The following is a 16490-nucleotide window of genomic DNA, read 5'->3' as shown; positions in this document are numbered from 1 at the left end:
GGAGGGCAGTGCTAAATCAAAATGGCAAGCTAAGTAAAAACTGTTTGTGGCAATACAGGTAAAGGCTTCAATGGCTAGGAAGGTTGTATGCAGGTCTCAGTCAAGCACCTCTGACCAGAATGCAAGATTTAGACTGCTTTCACTAACCCAGAAGCAGGCAGAGCCTGGAGAACAAGCTGTTCTCCTTCATGGCCTCTGCTTCAGTTCCTGCCTCCAGATTCCTGTCTGAGTTCCTGCCTTGACTTCTGTTAATGATGGACTATGACTTGACAGATCTTTGGAACTCTTCCAGTGACCAGGTCCTGCCCTTTCTGTTCTTTGCTTCTTTGTAGCTATTTATTTCTTCACTCTCAGTCTCTGTCTTCTTTTGCCATCTCTCTACTTCCTCTGCCCCTCTTCCTGCCATGGCTGCTCTTAAATTGTTCAGCTGTGTTTGCTTGTTTCTTCATCTGTCAAGCTCTCATTTTAATCATAATTTGTATGATCGTTCGTGTTCTACTTTTGGTTATTCTATTATACATGTATGAAAAAAAATATTGTAATTCATTTTGTAAAGTTTTATTCTTTACTTATTTTATTTTATATGTATGATATTTTTGCCTGCATGTTTGTCTGTCTGTGCATCACAGGCATGCAGTGCCAGCAGAAGCCAGAAGTGAGCATCAGATCCATTGGCACTAGAATTACAAACAGTTGTGAGCCATCATGCAAATGCTGGAATTGAACCCATCCTCTGGAAGAGAACCCATTGTCCTAAACTATGCAAACTTTCTCCAGCCTCTAAAATTAATTTCTTAATTCTTTTTTATTATTATTAAGAGATTTTCTATTCATTTTACATACCAACCACAGATTACCCCTGTCCTCCCTCTTCCCAACCCCCAGCCCTCCCTCCAATCCACCCCCCATCCCCACATCCTCCAAGGCAAGGTCTCCCCTGGGGAATCAGCCCAGCCTTGTATATTCAGTTGAGGCAGGTCCAAGCCCCTCCTCCCTGCACCAACGCTGTGCAAAGTGTCTCACCATAGGCACTAGGTTCCAAAAAGCTGGCTCATGCACTAGGGACAGGTCTCAATCCCACTGCCTGGGGACCCCCTAAACAGTTCTAGCTAAACAACTGTCTCACTTATCCAAAAGGCCTAGTCCAGTTCCATGGGGGCTCCTCAGCTATTGGTTCACAGTTCATGGGGTTCCACTAGTTTTTTTTTTTTTTTAATTTTATGGATTTTTAGCAACCAGCTTTCTTAGCTTGGCTTTCCGATGGATCTACTGTTTCTACCACTGCTGTCCTCTGTGCCATCCCCACCATTCTTATGCTTCTTTCTTCGTGATCCTGTCTGTGTAACTGAAAAGAGGTAAGAAAAGCCCACTCAAAAGAAGCCTGTTACTGAGCCTAATGTTCAAATACCAAGGGAGGCAACACAGGAGAAACCCTGAGTCTGAGTAGCAGGCTTAGATAGCCTGACAAGGAATGTTTGAAGCAATCATAGTCATTTATTTCCCACCTTTGCCTTGTTTTCACTGTTCCCAGCAGTCCCACCAGACCACCAAGGGAAGTGCTTCCTCCCTGAACAACGTGGAAATGGCTCTGAGGGCATCCAGAATTGATCAAAGTTTGGGATAGTAAAAACTCTGGTGCAAACAAATTCTGACAGCCCGGCTGGAGCTGTGCTTAAGGGGCTCAGACAGGCAGCTATGAGTTGTACAGTTTTCTTAAGTATTCTACATGTCTGCTACTGGCATCAAGGTAGCCTGCTTGAGTAGTTGACAGATAAATATTAAATGAAATTATTTTATTTTGGTCAAGAAGGTCAGAGAAGCAAGGGAGATTGTTAAAGCTGCTAACAGGGGAGTTAAATTGCCCTATTGACTCAAATCATTACTTATTTCCAGGAAAATGAGCATGACACTGTCTGCTTACAGCTTGAACTAAAGACCTTATTAAGTACGAATTCTGATTTGTTTCAACACATTTCAATGCTTTAAAAAGATCTATTTTAATCATGTGTAGATGTGTTTATTTTAACATGTTTTAATGCTTTAAAAAGATTTATTTTTATTTTTATTATTTTTTTTATTTTTTATTTTTTTATTTATTTTTTTTTTTTTTGGTTTTTCGAGACAGGGTTTCTCTGCGTAGCTTTGCGCCTTTCCTGGAACTCACTTGGTAGCCCAGGCTGGCCTCGAACTCACAGAGATACGCCTGGCTCTGCCTCCCGAGTGCTGGGATTAAAGGCGTGTGCCACCACCGCCCGGCTTATTTTTATTTTTTAATCATGTGTGGATATCTGTGTTTGCATGTGGGTATGTACACATGAGTCCTTAGAGGCCAGTGGTGTCTGATCTCCTGAAGCTGGAGTTACAAGTTGTTGTGAGTCACCTGAAGTGGGTGCTGGGAACTGAACTCAGGTCCATTGGAAGAAGAGCAAGTACTTTTAACTGCTGACCCATCCCTCCAGCCCCTATTTTTAACACGTCATAACACCTGCCAAGTGTTCCAGGACACATGAAGATCTTACTTCCATTCATTTCCCAATATTCACTTATTTCCAACCCTATGAAAAGAATCTCACTGCACTAATGCTGGAATATGCGTGGCTTTCTGCAATTCTCCAGGATTCCAGTAGTCTCCCATACTGTAATCCTCTCCGACACAGTCTTGCTCAGGTGTCCATCTTGAACTATTATTTCTTTTCATCTTAGTTCATGATAATTTCAGATCTCCTAACCAAATGCAAACCCTTTGCTGTTTTTCTTTTTTAAATCCAAGGGGTTGCCTATTCTACATACCCGCTTTTCCTTCCAAATAATCCTCACTATGACAAAGTCTACAGCTATGTGAATTTAGCATGTTTCAGGTGACTATAAGAAACTTGGGCTGTTAGGCTAAATAAGATATTATGTAACACTGGACTTGATTGAGTTAATTGGTATGGTGACTTTTCTAGCTATAGTGTGATACTCTTTGCACCTGGAAGTATTTGTAACAGATTGCTTGATTGGTTAGCTGAAAGTTAAATGTAACAATGGTCTGTGCCATTACCTATGAGTACAATACACTCAACTACCTCACCCACTCCGTTAGTTATACCTCTAGTCCTTTTCATTATCTTCCTTATTCTTCTATCCATTTTTTGAGACATGATGTAATGTAGTTTTGTCTTGACTTGAACTCACTATGTAGCAGATTCTCTTGCCTCCACTTTCTTAATGTTGTGATTACAAATTTTAACCACTGTGCCCAGCTCAAATTCTCCATACTAGAAGTGTAAAATATTTGAAAGCAAGTGTGACCAAATGGTAGGAGACATAGGAGGGCATCTATGAAACTTATGCAAGCTGTTTTTGAGAGTCCCACTGTGGTACGGGCTGGTCTTGTACTACTCACTGTCTAGCACAAGTTGGCCTTGAATGCCTGATCTTGTACCTCCATCAACCAAGTGCTGAAGTTATAGGTGTGTACCGTCATGCCTGCTGCTCCATCCATTCATTAAAGATTGCTGCTCCTTATGGTTCTACCCCTTGCACCGCCTTTCTCTCTGAGTAATTTCACTGATTTGCTTAGATTAAGCCACCACCCATTATCCAGGCCCTAGTGCTTCCCAATAAAATACCACTAATCTTTGTTTCTCTGATGAACTCAAAGATGATGATTAGAAGTTCCGTATCTCAGATTCCCAACAGATCTTTGTTGATGTTTGCTTTGGAAGCACAATGACCTTTTCTTTCTCATCTTTTCTTGTCATAGAATCCTCAGTTCTGTTAACATTATTTCTAACATCAGCATCCCTATGCTTTCTACACATTATGTTAAATCAAAAACCCTGGAATTCATGTACATAAGAATATCACAAACCTACTTATGAACAAATCTCTTAGATACTCTTCCATACATTAAAAATTTAAGAATCTTTGCATCTCTTGTGGGAAAACTCAGAGTCATTATATTCCCTTTTGCATACCACCCACATGTAGCTAGTCACAGGATCTTGTAAGAACAATTAATTCCCCTCTGTCTCAATAATGATCCTCATTTCCTTTCCCATAACAGAGCTTCAGTTGCTCATTGCTACCTGGCATTCTCAAGGGCCTCCTCATGCTTTGCCTGACTGGCCCTTCAACCAATCACCAAGGAGTGCTGGTCTTTCAAAATACATGTCTAAAATAAAAACCTGTATTATTTATTACTTGGCTTAAAAGCATTCAACAGCTTGATAGCAGGGGGACACTCTTTATCTTTACAAGATCATGGATCTATTTCTTCAAATAAAATCTAATCAGGAATTCAACTTACAGAACATTGAAACGTTGAAACAGAGCTTCTCTGTTTGAAATAGAGTTCAACTCCGTAGGCTTGGCCACACAGCATCCCTTTGCTGTATTTATAAGAAAATATTCCCAAACAGTTTCACAGAACACAAGTCCAGGGCGACTATCTGAATAGCAAATCTTCACAACTTTGGTATTCTCCTTCTTTCTTCCCTATTGACCCATACCTCAGGCCAGCAAGTAACAGTATATCCTGAACTGGGGGTGTTTTCTTGTGAATTTCTCATGCCTTGTCTTTTCAACCTAGAATTACAATTTGCTTCTTCTTAACTGTTATTTTGTCTTACCAATAATGGCTTTTTCTGTTTATCTCTATCTCCATTAGGAAAAGACAAGGCTTTTCAGTCTAGGACCCATGATTTCTTCATGTATGTATTCCTTCATGACAGTTTCTGATATTTTGCACACATCTATTGTACGAACATTTCTATGCTTTGCAAAAAGCCCTTTTTCAGATTTTTTAAAAATACTCAAATGGATAGAACATCATGTTTTAAAAACACCATTGACCTTAAATCTCAACAAAATATTTTTTTCTGCTTTGTGGCTGAACATGATAACTACTAGATATGTGCACGTGTATTATGAGAAATGAAGATGAGCTAAAATGGTTAGAGTATTAATTTTTATAGAAGCCAGTTTTTAAATTAATTTGTTTAGTTCATATCCCAGTCACAGTTCTTCCTCTTCCCCCTATTTTCTTACTCCCCAATCTACTTTTCCTTCATTTCTATTCAGAAAGCAGCAGATCTTCCACTGATATCAACAAAACATGGCATATCAAGTTGCTGTAAGACTAAGCACCTCCCCATGTGTTAAGGCTGGTCATGGTGAGCTGCATATAGCTACAGGAATAGATTATAAGAACTCAGCTGGTTATGGCAAAGTCACTTCCTGAAGGGATCAACAAATTCCTTCAGAGGAAGCCAAATTCCAAGGAGCTTTTGGTGTTATTTGGCTTGTTATATATCAGCTGTCTTCTGTTATGAAAATCATGTGTGCCTTCATAGCTTTCCCAATTGATTTTTTTCCTAAGAATTGCTAACACTGTGGACTGATCACTATTTGTACATACACATTCGAGGTATTTGGAGAACAACCTTAGGAAAGACTTCCTTCCCTCAGACCCATCTCCTTTTAGCACTGGAATCAGATATCTCCCTTAGCCACATACCACCACAGTGAGCCAGTATGAATAGGGTCCCAAAAGCCAGCAGAAGAATCAGAGACAGCCTCTGCTCCCACTGTTAGGAGTCCCACAGGAAGACCAAGCTGTCACATATATGCAGAGGGCCTAGATCAGTCCCATCCAGGCTCCCTGGTTTTCAGTTCATTCTCTCTGAGCCCCTGTGAACCCAGGTTAATTGACTCTATGGGTTTTCTTGTGATGTCCTTGGCCCCTCTGGCTCCTACAATCTTTTATCCTCTTCTGCAGGATTCTCCAAGCTCTGACTAGTATTTTGTTGTGGGTCTGCATCTGTTTCCATCAGTTGCTGGATGAAGCCTCTCTGATGGCAATTGTGCTAGGCACCAATCTAACGGTATAGCAGAATATTGTTAGGCATCATTACATTGACATTTTTTCCTCCAATTATGTTTGTTTAGTTCTATCTTAGGTCTCTGGGAAATCCAGCCTGTAGGTCCTGGTGTTCCAGGAAGTATTAGGGGTGGGCTTACTCTCCTGGCATGTGTTTTAGGCTAGACCAGTCACTGGTTGCCCATTCCCTCAATCTCTAGGACACCCTTACCCCAGCACATCCCATAGAAAACACATCATTAAATAAATGTTACACAACATAAATAAATGTAACACATCTTAAAATAATATTCTACAATGTTATCCTTTACTTTACAACTAATATCCACATATAAGTGAGTACATGCCATGTTTGTCTTTCCATATAATCTCTCCATATTCTTCATGAAGGCACCACTTTCATTGTGTCCCATAAGTTTGGGTATGTTGTGCATTTATTTTCATTGAATTCTATGAAGTCTTTAATTTCTTTATTTCTTCCTTGGCCCAGTGGTAACTCAGTAGACAGTTGCTCAGTTTCCATGAATTTGTAGGCTTCATATATTTTAAAAATATCTTGGTACTATTAAATTTTTATTATTAATAATAAACTGTGATATTTGTAAATAGTTGCTAAAAGTCTTTATAGAAAACCTAGGAAGCCAGAGATGCCCCAGGTATTTTGTAAATCAAATGAAATGGAGGTATGTTTTCAATGGATCTATTTTAATGGTACATTGTTTAGCTTTAGTAAGGTCTAAATGTTTTTGAGCATGTGCTAAGCAACTCTATCAATAATTCATTTCAATAGAAACAACAAATCCATGAAATAAATTTTAATATTTTTGTTTTAAATATGAATAAACAAAGACACAAAAACTTAGAGCTTGTTAATTCTCAGAGTAGAATTTTAACCAAATCTGAGGGAGCACTCAAAGCTATCCTTTCTTCTAAATATGTTACTGGATACTCTGTAGACTGTAAGGCATTTGATAATGGTTTATGAACCTCTGAAATGCCCTCTCCTTGCTATTAGAACATGTATTATCAAGGTAGAGAGTCTGTCATTCACTCATCATCTAAACTTCAACTGTTTGTAGAAAGCTCATGAATCTCTATTATAAATAATGGGGCATATACAAATGTATAAAGCATTTAGTTTTCCCTGTCAGGGCCTGTGTTGAGAAAGAACATTAGCTTTTTGTGAGCTATATATGAATTATAGAACTAGTTTCTCAACACCCATAATATTGTTGGCTGATAGATGGATTTCGAAGAATTTCTATTTCTTATAACTGAACTGCCTTTTTACTGATTTGTGCATCTTTGTGTGAAAAGTTTTATACTACTACCTCTTAATAATTGAGTGTTTTAAAACTTGCTAACTTTTCTTTGTACAGTGACACACCTCATTTGGCCAAAACAAAATGAACTCAATGTTTGTTTGTTTATGTTTTTTGTTTTTTAAGAAAGAGAAAGAACATGAAAAAATATAGGTGGGGGAAGGATCCAGAAAGTGTTGGGTGAGGGGAAACAATATGGTCAAAATATAGTGTACTTTTTATTTTAAAAGGATCTTACCAAGTTGCCAAGGTAGGTCTTAAATTTGTGATCCTCCTGTCTCAGCCTCCCTGGTGCCTGGGATTACATGTGTATATGTTACCACATCTAGTTCCTTTGGACAAATGCATTCACGTGCTTAGGGTCTCAGGCAAGTGCCCATGTGCAGGCTGGATGTAGACTCAGATGCTAAGTTAGTTGCTGATGGATTGTTATTGATTCGATTTCAGAACTTGTGTCAGTTGACAATATGAAAGTGAGGAAAGGTAGCATTATTATTAATAGTCAAAGAACTATAAGCTAATGACCACTAACCTATCAGTAGACACACACATACACACACACACACACACACACACACACACACACATGCGCACGCGCACACACGCACACACACGCACACGGAAAGGAGGAGAGAAATTGTTTTTAAATAGATAGTAATGAGATATACTCAGACACACCTATTTTTTTTACTCAGTCATTTATTAGCTCTTGTTGTTTTCTACTGTGTGTTGTCCAAAACAGATACTTAAAAAAAAAAAAAAACTCATGTGTCTATTTGAAGCTGTGGTAATTATTGATGTAACTTTTTTGATGACCATCAGAGTTAATGACATGTCCAAAGTGACCAATGTCCCAAGCAGAAGAGTTTAGCCCAGTTCATCAAGGCTATTAACCACACAGGGAGGAATACACATTTGAAGTGTGTAAGCCCACAGCTCTATTTAGATAAGGAAGTAAGAGTAAAGTAAAAATGAATTTATGTCTCCTAATTTGACTAGTGTTCAGAGTGTGTTTAACAAAATGGATGAGAATAGTTAACTCACTTTTTTGTTTGTTTTTGTTTTTGTTTTGCTTTGTTAAAGGGCATTGGTGATAAAGGATTCTCAAAGTAGAGCTACAGTCTAGCTGAAGAAGGGTTTCATAAATGGGCACATAGTTAGGTAAACTAATTTCAGCCAGGTTAGTCCTCAGTGCAAATGCTCAGAAACACAATTTAGCTACCACACAATGAACAAGTGAATGAGCTATGGTTTCAAACTAAACTAAACGCAGAGGGCTCTGCAGACAAGACTAGAATATTCACTCCTGAAGGGAGAACTCTCTGGGAAGACAACTTTATCTAAGAAGGATCTAGAAGAAAATGAAATTTGAGCAAGGGGGTTGCTGTATGATTTTAGTGATTATTGATATGAAATTTTCCTAGACAGTAGTCCCATCACTGAGCATGAAACATGTGTTTCAGGTAGCAAGTTATTCCCACTTGGAGGCCAGGTGATTCTTTCCTGATGGGAGGGGCATCTATCTCCTTTAGTCTCCCATCTAAGTCTCCCATCAAGTCACCCAGGCTCATCATCTTTTTTCTTCCACTCTGTGTTCTCAGGATCTTCAGTAAGATTCTATCTTACTAAATTATAATCACAGTCCAGTCCTGCCTTCCAGAGGAAATATCATGATTTTCTCGATGAAGTTTAGACTACTTATGATCTCTTTGGTCACCAACTTTTTTATACACCAACTTTATACACCAACTCAGGTACTAATATATTAGCCTATTAGTCCACATATGAGCAAAAGGGTAATATTGCTAATTATGTTCTGTCGATTCAATTTGGTTTCTGTTAAATTCTTTAAATTCCCCTCTATCTGTCACTTCATGGTTTACTTCCTTTCCTTTATCAGTTGTTACATGTATTTATTTATTTATTGAGTGAATGAGTGAGTGGGTGTGCACAGCATGTACTTGTAGAGGTCAGAGGTCAACTCACTGGTGTGGTTTCACTTCTTCCACCATGTAGGTTGTAGGGACCAAACTCAGCTCATCAGGTCTGGTACCAAGCACTTTTACTATTCCATCTTGTCAGCTTTCTCTTCCTTTATTTACTCCCAGGACAAACTCATGGATTTAGAGAGTACAGACTTCTATCTGCAGGTCCAAACATGCATAACTATTAATTTGATTCAAGCATTCCCAACCCCTTGAATATTTTAAAAAATACATTCTGTAAAATATGCATGTAGGACATATGAAATCTGATTTTATTTTTAGTATAAAGTATGTAGCAAGTGAACCTGGACTATAGGGATTATATATTCAGTCACTGAATTTCCAATTATTTTTTCCATTTCAGCTTTAAAACAGATGAGACACACAAGGATGGAAAAGCAAATTGTGTACTTTATCTGGGGAGGCAGCAATTGACACTGGTAGAAAATGCCAAGCATTGTATTTTCTGTAGGGTCTCCCTTGACCTTGACCTTGCTGCTTCCTCTTCATTTCTAATCCCCACAGACTAATGTAATGGTCTTTGTAGATTGGCAAAAGGCTTTGAGTAAATCCAGTCTTGAGGGACCTGGGACATTTCCTCAAATGGGACTACGTCTTGGTCTGTAGGAATCATTTCAATTTGGAGTCATTACAGCAATGTTGTAGTTGGTACACTGAATACAACAAACACGTTAGTTAGTGGCTTTGAAAAGTTACAGAGCTCTGAAAAAGATCCTCTTCTTTTTCATTGACTAACATTTTTTAGGTCAGTTTGATATCATGGCTATGCTATAGCAGCCTTTGAATAGGTATTTAGTTATGTCTAGACACCTGACAAGAACCAAGGAAACTATGTAGCTTGTAATTCATAGGTGTTAAGGGACCCTGAGGGATGGTATTTTCAGATGGTAGCAATCCCCAAATCTGGCAAACAACTGTAAGAATTATCATTCTTTTTAATTTTTTTTTATTTTTATCCTGGTGTGACCAGACACTGGATGACCTGGGAATTGAACTAGTTCCTCTGCAACATCAGTCAGTGCTCTTAACCACTGAACCATCTCTCTCCTCTCAGGATTATCATCATTCTTAAGGGGTTATAAAAAGAGAGTCCAGGTACAAAACTAAAGTTAAGGACATGATCCAGGTCTTAGTGACCTTCTTATGTTGTCAAGAGAAGTAATTGAAATGCATCTCTTTTTTAGCATGGTTGTTCCCTGTACCTGGAGGGGATGCGGTCCAGTGTTTCCAGTGATTACCTAGAACTGTGACTAGTACAACACACACACACACACACACACACACACACACACACACACACACACACACAGCCCATGTATTTTTTATTAATTTGAAAGTTGTGCTTGAGCTAGGTACACCAATGTTTCAAAAATTAAATAATTGAACGAGTGCTATGTGTGATATGACCTAATTAATTTTTCTCATCTCTGTTTTTTCCACCTTTTCAGTGTTTTCTACATTCTTGGCCCAGAGGAATTGGTTCCTGTTCTGAAGCTTTTGGAGAGATCAAGGTTCAGCATCATTAGTGAGTCTTAGCTGCTGACTGGGTATCATAGCAAAGGCTTTAGAGACTTGTTTTTTCAGTGCAAACAATGACATTCGTGGACTGTAATCTCAGTAGCACATGCTTTCTCTGTAACCTGAAAGAATACCCAGCACTCGTCAGCAAATCTGTGGAGACCTTATAAAAGCCCTTGTAACTGAACAGCTGTGACTCCAGGTTGGCCAGGGGGCTATCTTAACAATAGTAAATATCTATTTGCCTTCTGGAAGATTCAACTGCTGCCACACAGAGCTGCTGCTGAAATACCATGTCTAAGAACTCAGAATTCATCAATCTGTCATTTTTATTAGATCATGAGAAGGAAATGATCCTGGGAGTCCTAAAGAGAGATGAATATTTGAAAAAAGTGGAAGACAAGAGAATAAGGTAATGTGTGGTTTTTGCTTGGCCCGTTTTCACTGTTTTCTATTTATTTGTGGTAATTTTAATAGGAAATGTGACAGTTGCACTGGAGACAGCTACTGATCAGGGACTTTATGACTTTTGAGAAGTAGCCCAAATATTTGAGAATGGTATCTCAGAAGTCCAGAAACCAGAAAAACAGACTAGAGGCAGAGCTGGCCTGTAGAGTTCTCAACTTCCACCTGTGCGAGCCTGTGTTAAGCCTTATGCCTAGAAAGCATCTATAAACTCTCAAAGCAATGCTTCCATCTGCGGACCAAGTTTTCAAACATGGAAACCCATAGACTGACATCATATATTTCAAACTGACAGATCTAGTATGTCCCCCAAAGGTTCATGTGTTGAGGTCATTGTCCCAATGGGAGGGAGTGGAATCTAGCTAGAAGTTTTAAGTCACTAAAAACATGACCATTAAAGGGGTTATTGGACACTAGTTCCTTGCTCTGACCACCATGAGGTGGTTAGGCATCCCTTACTACATGCTCTTGTCATCATATTTTTCAATAATCTCCAAAAACAGAGCCAAACAGCTGTGGTGATAATTTGTTGAACTCCAGTAAATCTTGCCTCAAGGTCAGAGGACAGAGTCAGCCACTAGGATTAGACATAGAGGTCAGGCAGTGGTGGCACACACCTTTAATCCTATCACTCAGGAGACAGAGATCCTATAAATTCAAGGCCACACTGGAGACAGAGCCAGGCAGTGGTGGCACACACCTTTAATCCCAGTATTTGGGAAGCACACATGTCATTAATGCCAGCACTAGGAAGGTTGAGATAGGAAGTGAAATGGCTGGGCAGAGAAAGGCATATAAGGTGTGAGGAGACAGGAACTAGTTCCTTTTGGCTGAGGACTCAGAGGCATGCAGTCTGAGGGTTAGTGGAGACAGGATAGGCTGAGGAGTGGGTATGGTGAGAAGTGGCTGTGGCTTGTTCCTTTGTCTCTCTGATCTTTCAGCACTTACCCCAATATCTGGCTCCGAGTTTTTATTATAAGACCAACAAGCAGCCAGTGAATGAAATCCCTTTCTTTTTCAGTTTTTTCATCTCAGGTAATAATAGAGGAACTGCCTACTACTGCCCCCTATTTCTCTCATTTAGATTCTTCATCAACAAAACAATAATGATAACATTGTTCCTCATAGTGCTGCTGTAAAGATTAAGGAAGCTGATATACATGTTTGTGAATTCACCTCCTCCCCCAGCAACCTTCAACTTACTATATTCTGGGAAATGAATGGCTTTATGAACTCTCTCTCCTGTAGCAACTCTTAGCTGTTTATAAATTTTCAGGCCGGGCAGTGGTGGTGCACACCTTTGATCCCAGCACTCAGGAAGCAGAGGCAGGCAGATCTCTGTGAGTTGGAGGCCAGCCTGGGCTACAGAGTGAGTTCCAGGAAAGGCACCAAAGCTACACAGAGAAACCCTGTCTTGAAAAAATTTCAGGCATGAGCAGGGCTTTGTGATCCTTTCCCCACCTGCACACAGAAAATGAATGGTTCCAATCTAGTGTAGGAGTCCTATTGATCATCAAAGCTGTCTACAGTTGTGAGTGCAACAGTGGCTATGCCCGGGAACATTCTATAGCAGATACTTTTATAATTATAGCTATTTTGATGACCCTGTTGAAAACACACTCATGGTATTACCACCGCCATCAGGAAAATGGAACAGAACAGAAAACATTACACTACTTCAGCCTGACATTTACTGATCATTCTGTCAGCTGTATGCCATTATCCAAAGTTACTACACCTTTTATCAAACATTAAAAACTGACAAAAAGTTCTTTAAGTTGATCTTCTCTAAAGTGCAAATTTACTGTTTTGTTCTGCATACCTAGTTCCACTGAAATGGCCACTAAGAAAGCCTGAACTTAGTACCATCAATAACCCATGCACTCCAGCTAAGACACTGCCTTCCACCTTTATTTGGAGATTCATTCTTTCATTTCAGTCCTGGGGGAAGACAAGGAAGGAGAAAGATTTAGAGAAAAGCAAGTAAGATAAACATTTGGTTCAAATGAATTGAATGTAATTTCAATAATAATACATTCAACCTGGAAGTCAAGGAGGCCAATAAGTGCAAAGAATAATATTCATTTAATACCCTATAAGTGTTTAATCTGCAATTATGCTTTTTTTCTACCACTAAGAATGAAATTAGTTTGACCTTCTCAAAAGCCAAAAGACTCACTGCCTCCATAGAAATCCCAGAGAAATATTGGCTTGGACTTCTAGCTTGGTAAACATTTTTTTTTAATCCTAATAAAATTTTCACAAAGCTTCTTAATGCATTAGCATAAATCTCAGCATGAGGGACTTCAGAGAGTGGCTCAGGAGTTGAGTGTGTACTGCTTGTAGAGAGGACCTGAGTTCCAGTTCCTGCACCCACACTGAGTGGCTCTCAGCTGCCAGGGACACTAGTTTCAGGCACATCTGACACCTCTGACCTTCTTGGGCACCAACACTCACATGCATATATCTACACATAGACACGTACATAAACATAATTAAAAATAAAAGATCCCAGTGTAAAAATACTAGTTCCTTAATGGGACTCAAGCTGCTAATGAGTCCCACAGAATAATAAAAAGTTCTTCTACCAAGAACTTACTAATTTTGGTGAATAGATATATGGAGCTCAACTAAAATTTGATTTTACAGAATTTTCCTTCAAGTAATTTTTACTGTTTTACAGTCAAGGCATATCGTAGGAACAGGCATATAAAGACATGCTATTTGGAGACATGTCAAGCATTGGACTGCTAAATGCACTTTTTTTTTTTTTTTTTTTTTTTTTTGGTTTTTCGAGACAGGGTTTCTCTGTGTAGCTTTGCGCCTTTCCTGGAGCTCACTTGGTAGCCCAGGTTGGCCTTGAACTCACAGAGATCCACCTGGCTCTGCCTCCCGAGTGCTGGGATTAAAGTGCTAAATGCACTTATACATGCTTGAACTATTTTTTGTTTGAAATAATGTCACTATAGTCATAAATAAGTTTGCTGCTTTTCTATATGTTTTTGGTTTTTTTTTTTTTATCATTTTTCTTTATTAAGAAATTTTCTACTCAGTCCACATACTATCCATAGGTCTCCCCTTCTCCGTCCTCCCACCCCTAGCCCTCTCTTCCAAGCCACCCTGCATCCCCACAGCCCCCAAATTGAGGTCTCCCATGGGGAGTCAGCAGAGCCTAGCACACTGAGCCTAGGCAGGTTCAAGCCCCTTCCCACTGCACCAAGACTGTGCAAGGCATCACACCTCATGCACTGGATTCCCAGAAGCCTGCTCATAGACCAGGGGCAGATCCCAATCCCCCTGCCTGGGTGCCCTCCAAACAGTTCTAGCCAAACAACCATCTTTCGTATCCAGAGGGCCTAGTCTAGTCCCATGGTGGCTCTACAGCCACCAGTCCACAGTTCATGGACTTCCACTAGTGTGGCAGGTCATCTCTGCACGTCCTCCCATCACAGAATCTCTCCTCTCTCTCATCAATTGGATTCCCAGAGCTCAGCCTGGTGCCTGGCCGTGGATCTCTGTATCTGCCTCCATCAGTCACTGGACAAAGGCTCTATGACGACAGCTAGGTTATTTGCTAGGCTGGCCACCACTGCAGACCAAGTTGGGGTCAACCTTGTGGATTCCTGAGAGCCTCCCCAGCACCCTGCCTCTTCCTATTCCCATGATGTCCTCATATATCACATGGTATCTTCCTCCCTGCCCTCCCACTCTGTCCCTGTTCCAGCTTGACCCTCCCATTTCCCTATGTTCTCATGCCACACTCCTTGCCCTCTGCCACCCCATCCCCCAGGTCACTCATGTAGATCTTATCCACTTCTCCTTTGCAGGGTCACCCATGTGTCCCTCCTAGGGTCTTTCCCTGTTAGCTAGCCTCTCTAGAGTTGTGGGTTGCAGTCTAGCCATCCCTTCCCTCACATTTAATATCCACTTATAAGTGAGTACATACTATGTTTGTCCTTCTGAGTCTGGGTTACCTCACTCAAGATGATATTTTCTAGTTCCATCAATCTGCCTGCAAATTTCATGATAACATTGTTTTTTACTGCTGAGTAGTACTCCATTGTGTATATGTGCCACATTTTCTTTATCCATTCTTTAGTTGAGGGGCATCTAGGTTCTATCCAGGTTCTTGCTATTACAAATAATGGTGATATGAACATAGTTGAGCATGTGTCCTTGTGGTAAGATTGAGAATTCCTTGGGTATATGCCCAAGAGTAGTATAGCTGGGTCTTGAGGAAGACTTATTCCCAATTTTCTGAGAAACCACCATACTGATTTTCAGAGTCGCTGTACAAGTTTGCATTCCCACCAACAGTGGAGGAGTGTTCCCCTTGCTTCACATCCTCTCCAGCATAAGCTGTCTTCAGTGTTTTTGATCTTAGCCATTCTGACAGGTGTAAGATGGTATCTCAGAGTTGTTTTGATTTGCATTTCCCTGGTGAATAAGGATGTTGAGCAATTCCTTAAATGCCTTTCAGCTTCTATATATTTTTAATCTCTATGTGTATATATTTGTGTGTATCTCTCCATAGAGATGTATAGTATACTATTTTATTTTCAATTTATATTATTTTAAAGTTATAATCTATATATAGAAATAGACAGGAAAATCAACTGTATTCCTTATACATATATGTACTCAAGTCTGTCTTCATCTTTGTCTCTTCCATGCATGTCCATTTTAGTGTTCTCTCTTTTAATGTATTGTCTTTAGGGAGAATTGATGTTGAGGATAAACCTCTAGGTAGCAGAAGGTAAGCTATACTGATATCCATAACATTGAAATTCTCTTTTTACTGTAAACTGTACAGACAGTATGATGAAGTCCATGTAATCTAGAACATGACTGAATGTTGGAGCTAAGGGTAGGAACTGAAAAATATTTGCCTCCTCCCACCTCCATGGTGGTCAGTTCATAAGAAAATATATAATACTGTGTATATTCCTAGGAAGGTAGGCATTTTACTTATAATAAGTAATATAAGTAAAATTTTATTGTTAAATATCACATTAAAGATTTAAAATTTCAAGAAAATAGTCTTTTGATATCAATAGGATCATGCATCTCATTGGTTGATTTTGTTTATTGTTTGAAGATGAACATCTCATCTTCCTATTATAGAATCTAAAATTAATTATCAATTATGGTTTTTTAGAAGCAGATAATATTTTTTTCTAAAGGCACATTTAAGTCACTTATTAATCTTCAGTGAGTTTCAATTAAATGGTAGCTTAACTTATACCAACAACCAGGAAAAACTCATGGAAGTATTTATTTGTAATGTTGCATCTATGAAAATATGAATCCACA

The 16490-nt window shown here is 39.3% G+C and overlaps 1 protein-coding gene across 2 annotated transcripts in view; it reads left to right on the top strand.

Moving 5' to 3' along the window:
- The window catches only part of Sytl5 (synaptotagmin like 5), a 248261-nt gene that overhangs the window by 139874 nt on the left and 91897 nt on the right, over positions 1 to 16490 (top strand). For both annotated transcript variants that reach the window (XM_028881414.2, XM_028881409.2), the window contains exon 2: positions 10643 to 11124. In XM_028881414.2, the coding sequence (XP_028737247.1) occupies positions 11006 to 11124 (119 nt within the window). In that variant the 5' untranslated portion in view covers positions 10643 to 11005. The remainder of the gene's footprint in view (positions 1 to 10642; positions 11125 to 16490) is intronic.

The sequence above is a fragment of the Peromyscus leucopus genome, chromosome X (genome assembly GCF_004664715.2).
Source record: "Peromyscus leucopus breed LL Stock chromosome X, UCI_PerLeu_2.1, whole genome shotgun sequence".
Taxonomy (NCBI): Eukaryota; Metazoa; Chordata; class Mammalia; order Rodentia; family Cricetidae; genus Peromyscus; species Peromyscus leucopus.
The sequence above is the reverse complement of the archived record's forward strand: the minus strand, read 5'-3'. Positions and strand labels throughout refer to the sequence as shown.